At 38.0% G+C, this 6,000-nt stretch overlaps 1 protein-coding gene across 1 annotated transcript; it reads right to left on the bottom strand.

Annotated features, from left to right (window-relative positions):
* On the bottom strand, positions 1 to 1,383 carry LOC103133080 (swi5-dependent recombination DNA repair protein 1 homolog). Its single transcript, XM_007544843.2, has 3 exons — positions 1,112 to 1,383; positions 404 to 742; positions 1 to 322 (listed from the first exon to the last, which is right to left on the bottom strand). The coding sequence occupies exons 1-3, from the start codon at positions 1,202 to 1,204 to the stop codon at positions 134 to 136; spliced, it is 621 nt and encodes a 206-aa protein (XP_007544905.1). The 5' UTR covers positions 1,205 to 1,383; the 3' UTR covers positions 1 to 133.
* Between the last annotated feature and the right edge of the window lie 4,617 nt (positions 1,384 to 6,000).

The raw sequence follows: 6,000 nt of genomic DNA, 5'->3' as shown, positions 1-6,000 counted from the left end.
ATACACTGATTTGCTAACAGAATATTTAGTGTTATTTTTGCTGCGAACAAGAGCAAGCACCAACAATAAATAAGATGAATTGTGTTAACTCTTTTCTGTCGTCCTTGCTGGAGTTAAGATACTTCTTCTGGCGTCACGTAGTGAAGTCTCCCTCTGCACGGTCAAAGCACAGAATGCTATCATCCAGACCAAAGAGGTCAATGAGCTCGGACAGGTCGGCCTTCCTTCCGTCTACGGGGAACTCTGACTGGAGCTCATACAGAGCAGCCTGTGCACAACTGCGCCACTTGTCAATCAACGTTTGGAGATGCGTCAAATCATTCTGAGGAGAAAGACACATATATTGCCTTTTTCAGTCTTACGTGATAAACTTGGCAAAGATATTTGATGGCTTTACTTTTACCTTGCTTCTGTACATTTTCACCATCTTGAGCCGACGCAGTGTCTCCGTTTTCTCCTTTACTTCCTTCCTCAGCTGCAGAGCAATGTCTCCTGAGGAGATGTGTGATGGTTGGGGAGCAAGTGAGGGCAACCTCTCACTGCCCAGCTTCACTTCAGTCCCGTTTGCATCCATAGTGTGGACAGCGATAGTCTCTTGGGACTCTGCTGGAGCATGTGGGGCTTCCTCCTCCTCCTCCTCATTGTCAACACAAAGGCGCTTGGCCACAGAAAGGGGTGAGATGAAGGAGCGCCGTGTTCTCTTCAGCCTCTCCCTTAGGGAGGCACTTAGCCCAGAGTGATGCTGCGGAGTGGCAGTGGGAATCACACCAAACGATACAAGTAAATGATAATTAAGCATGGATAACAGCATGTACTGGGTTTGTACAAAATGTCACAGAATTTCCTCAGACATGGAGACTAAACGGAAGAATAGATGGACAAACAGATGAGTGAACGTATAACACAGATCGATAGATAGATAGATTTGAATCAGACATGGAAAACAAATACTTTCCAAAATTATTATTTTCCATATTTATCCACACCAGAAAAAAAACACCTTTAATTCTTTACTTTTTCAGACTTTAAGAGACTGAAAATTTGTTTTTTGACTCCAAGTTGCGTCAAGCGTAAAGTGACGCATTTAATAAAAGTCAAAAACAATACTCACCTTCTCTTCTTTAAACTCAGAGGGGCTTGACTCGACTGAACCAGGTGATGAATACCCACATGACAGTTTGGCTGCTTTCGGTGTGATCTCCATCTCCACACTCCTATGAACTCTTTCTCCGATGCAGTACAACAAGTCAGTTGCGTTTGCAACACTAAGTTTGCGAGTTAACGCTTTTATATATATATATAAAAAAGTCTTTTTAAAATAAAAAATCAACTGAATAGGAGTTTCTTTTTAACACCCACCGAAGACGACTCTATTTTTCCGTATTTTTGTGGGGAACTGCCTTCAACGTAAGTGATTGGACAGAATTTGATTACGGTCAGCCGAACAGCATCCTGGGAGTTGTAGTTTATTCTAACGATCTTAGAAGTACCTGAAAATTACACGTGTTCGCGGGTTTTCTGAGACATTTGTTGTGTTTACATGTCATTCTAATCATTTCTCACTTGTACTGCGTTAAGTCACAGCTGCCTTTGTGTTATTTGTTACCACCTAGAATGCAAACTAGCCCGTTTTAGGGCTTTTTGACCTCTAAACTCTGTTTTGTTTCAGCTTCAGATCAAATTTTAGACCTAAACCACTCAAAAATGATTATTAGATCTTATCTTGTTCTGTTTTACAAGTTTTTACTTTTTGTGCACTGGCTGCACTGCTACCACTAACTTTTTTAGTCAGGTGCAGTGCCATAATATTTAGGTCCCTCCATTTTTTTTTATTTTTTTATTATGATTTATTTCAGATTTTAATACTACAATGAGTCATACTTGAAACAGTACTTGAAGAATAAACACAAAACAAAAACCAAAAATAAAATAAAGCACACAGAAAAACAGCAATTATTTTTATAAGTAGGTGGATAAAAAGTAGGTAGCTAAAAAAAATAAATAAATAATCAAACTAACAGAGGTTACAGAAAATAAATAAATTGTAAATTAAACGGAAAACAAATAAAACCGGGTGGGCTTAATGTATTCTGTGCTACAGTAATTGTTGTAATATTCCAATTTTTTATGCCTCTTTTGCTGCTCTTTTTTATGTTGAAAAGTGCAGACACCTTTGGAAAAAATTACCCCCTTGCAAGTTACCTGGACCGTTTTCTGTCACTTCAAAGACTAACAAAAGACATAAATACTATATTTGATCAATTTCAGAGATATCCTTTAAAAAGGCATCTATTTTGAATTTGTATTTTACTTTGTATAAACTTATGTTATAAATTGTTGTCATCAATATAATTAGTCTAAAAATTCAAAATTTAATAGAAACTGATATTTTCTTCTTCTAAATAAAGACCTAAATTAAGATGTGTGGGATTTGAGTAGTAAAAAAAGAGTATCAGTACTAGTAAAGACACAAAAAGAAAAAATACATGTGGTTTCTCTGTTACAGCTTCATTAAGGGCAGTAAAGTTACAGAATGCCCCACGGGTTCACAGTTTTGTTTAAATATGAGGTCAGTGTTAAATAGAGCCTTTCTTGAGGGATAAACAGAGGAACTCTGACGGTTACGCTGAGCTCTGAGTAAAAGTGATTTATCTGGGCTCTCGTATGTGTCTGGTCCATGTTGATCTGGTTGCTGGGTCTGAGTCACTTTGTTCTCATTTGCTGATTCACGTCCTTTAACAGACCTATTTATAAACTCCTAAATGTAATTCAGAAGTCTTTTCACACTTCCACTCTGCGAAAAGACTGTGAGACTCTGTCTGTCGCCACGAGGAGAGTAATAATGTTAAATAAGAGGCTGCCTGGACTTGATTCTCAGTGCTTGGAAATGTGATATTACACACCCTGAGGAAGAGGGATTTTTTTTTTCTTACATTTTATATGGATGAATCTTGCAGGGCTGAGGGTTGGAAATAATTACTATGCGTTAGTCAAGGCTCTAGAGTGTGCTCTCTTTTTTTTTTGTCATTCACAGTAGAGATAAAATAGTTTGGTTGCTCTCCAGTAAGATACATGAATCAACTGGTATGAGATTGTAGAATCTGGATTCTATGTGAAACACCCAGTGAGCCAAATCTTTCAACAAACACACAAATGGCTACTTATTAAGTACATATGTTTGCACAAGCTATTAACTCTTGTTAATGTTTATGTAGCTTAGTGTTAGGAAACTACCTTTAAGTTAAACAGAACGTTGGGGAATCAAAGATCCAGTTTTCATGGCTCTTTTTTTTTTTTTTTCTTTTTGTCCCACTCAGTTTTTGTTTTGCTGAAAATCTGTTTTGTGTTTTGGGTTACTTTGATTTCCAGTCAATGTGCTGCATTGTCTTCTTAAGATCTCCCTGTAATTTGATGTGACTCATCTGTTAACACTTTCTCATACAGACACAGCAAAATGACCTGACAGCACCAGATGTTTTCACCTCAAGAAACACCTTGAGAGATGCAGAGAGCCGGAAACATTTTAGGCTACATGGAGTTTGTTGTAGCTGATATTTCTTCTCACGGCAGACATGTTGACATGCCACTGATGAGAAAACGACAGGTGTCATTAATGAAATAAATAAAGTTCCTGTCAGCAGGGAGCTCCTCCACAAATAGCCGTATACTTCATGCTTCCTTTCCTTGTCTTGATAGATGAGAGAGGTCTGCTGTTGAAACGTGCTTTAAATTTGGTCTAACGGTTGTTTTGAAACAGTTGTTTTACATTAATCTTCATAACTGTTGTGGTAAATACAGACCCTCATTTTGGATAAAAGAAAAAATAAATTACTCTGATCAATATATTCAAACTTGTACTTCTTTTACATATTTTAAGTCTACTAAGAAAGCACAGGTGCTCTTTTTTTTTTGCTTAATTTCTTTAGCTCATCAAAAGTAAATCATTATTGTTGTTTGACATTTAATAAATCTATTGGTTGTTTTCACTTCAAACCAATTACAATATGTTAACTGTCATGACAGGGCTTGAAAAACAAACTGGAGGTTTCAAACTGTTTGCATCAATTAAGAGCACCCAAAGGCCTCATATCATGATGATCACAAAGTGCCTGATTATAGACCAATAAAACGAGCCGATAGCAGTGGAGGACACCGTCGAAAATTCCCACCGAGTGATGTCATAACGTTTGAAACAGTGAACTAAGGCGTCAGTACATAAATAATGTCCGCCCTCGGATAGCAAATTCATTTGTAATTTGACTTCACGAAGTGAAAACTTACATGGCAGTTTACCTGGGGATAAGGAGGAAGTCACGAGAACTTCTGTCTAAGAGCGGCAGCTTGGAGATCTAACAGACCGGCACACTGTTGAAGATTTTTCAAGTGTGCCTATGTTTTCCAGCAACACATGGAACAGTAAATATTGATTCAACATGATCTTTGTTTGTACAGTGGTATCTCTATCAGCAGATAATTTGTGTGGACACATAAAAAAGTAAAAGACCCATAAAGGGAGCTGTTTTTTTTACGTGATGCATTTTATGGCCACGAAACAGTCTCTGTTCGAGCTGTAGCAAGAACTGTTACATCCTGTACTGTTAGGTTTTTGTTTGTAGTTGAAAAGGTGATAGCTCCCAAAGACGTTTTATTAGGTAGAAAACAATTAATATTCTGTGTACAACAATAGTCCATCAGCAGTCAAAAGTCTTTTTCCATATATGGTTTCAAGAGACATGCTCATTTGTTCTCAAAAAGTACTTTAAAAATCACTAATCTCCGAGCATTATTGTGAAATAATGCTAAATATAATTTACTTACTTTTCAGTCTTTTAAAATCAATAGGTTGCATCACTCCAAGATAAAATAATCAGCCCTTCAAAGGTGTTAAGTTACATTAGACAAGAACATCAATGGCAGTCCTCTGAACTGAGCAACAGCATATTTAAGTTTTTCTTGTCAGATAAAGCGACGGTTTCGTATCGAGACAGATAAGCAACAGATAAGCTCCTCTCTCCAGAATGTGCCTGCATGTTCTCTGAGCCAAGTATCCAGTGCCGCACTGGAATGTTTTTTTTTTTCATCACAGTTGAGTGGTTTAAAAGTTCAGCTCAGAGCAGAACCAGTCATTATCTCTTTAGATATCCAAAAACCTCCGAAATTAAGGTGACCATAAAATTATCTCTCTCTTTTTGCTTTTTTGTCAACTACATAAGACAGGCTTTAAATAATTAGAGCAACAGTTTCTTTGTTACCTTGCAAATGAATTATAGTATAGACATTCCTTTCGAAATCAGTATGGATACCAAGCCCATGTGACACAGAGGCTTTTTTTTTTTCTACCACTTGGGTAACAGTGAATAATGTCACATTATTTTCCATGTTTAGGTCTTTTGTCGAACCTCTGGAAAACACTGCTGTCTTGCTCTGCAAACATACCAAAGCCGCATCCTGCAGGTCTTTCACACAAAAAGGAGTGTATCTGAAAAGAGGCATCACTGTTTAGTCAGCTCTGCTTTTTTTTTTTTTTCCCTTTTTTTCCCACCATCCTGGAATTTGTTGCTTTCTGTTAAAGGATCTGGCATTGTCCAAGCTCGCACATGGATGTGAGCGGGGCAGCTCCTCTCCATGGGGCCATTTGTTTTCAATCATTTGAGCAGATTAGAGTCTTACTGGCTCTGAGTCATGCCTGGTGGGTGGATTGCTTCGCTGGGTGTGGTGGTTGGAGGGAACCTGTGGAAGTCTGTGGCTGCCACTGGAGGAATAAAGCATCTAATTTGGTGCCAAACGGCATCAATGTAAATTAGCAGACTGGGAATGCGTATTCTGATTACAGAGTTAAAAACAGCCCTTGTGTCCTCTCATTTGGGAATGCTCGTGATGTGAGAAACAGTCCATGCTGCAGCTTCTGAAGAGTATGATAATTGTCACATGAAAAGTATCAGACCTCCCGAACAGAAGTGCAAACAGGAAGACAATCCCTGCAAAAGCTGAAAACATGAA

This window comes from Poecilia formosa, unplaced genomic scaffold (assembly GCF_000485575.1).
Source record: "Poecilia formosa unplaced genomic scaffold, Poecilia_formosa-5.1.2 Scaffold2233, whole genome shotgun sequence".
NCBI classification, from domain to species: Eukaryota; Metazoa; Chordata; class Actinopteri; order Cyprinodontiformes; family Poeciliidae; genus Poecilia; species Poecilia formosa.
Note: the sequence above shows the minus strand (reverse complement) of the source record. Positions and strands in the feature narration are given on the sequence as shown.

Bases quoted from the DNA above. Each gene is read 5' to 3' on its own strand.
- LOC103133080 (XM_007544843.2), bottom strand. From the start codon at position 1,204: ATGGAGATCACACCGAAAGCAGCCAAACTGTCATGTGGGTATTCATCA. The intron at 743-1,111 runs GTGAGTATTGTT...GCCACTCCGCAG, and splicing joins CTGAGTTTAAAGAAGAGAAG to CATCACTCTGGGCTAAGTGC. The intron at 323-403 runs GTAAAAGTAAAG...CTTTCTCCTCAG, and splicing joins TGAAAATGTACAGAAGCAAG to AATGATTTGACGCATCTCCA.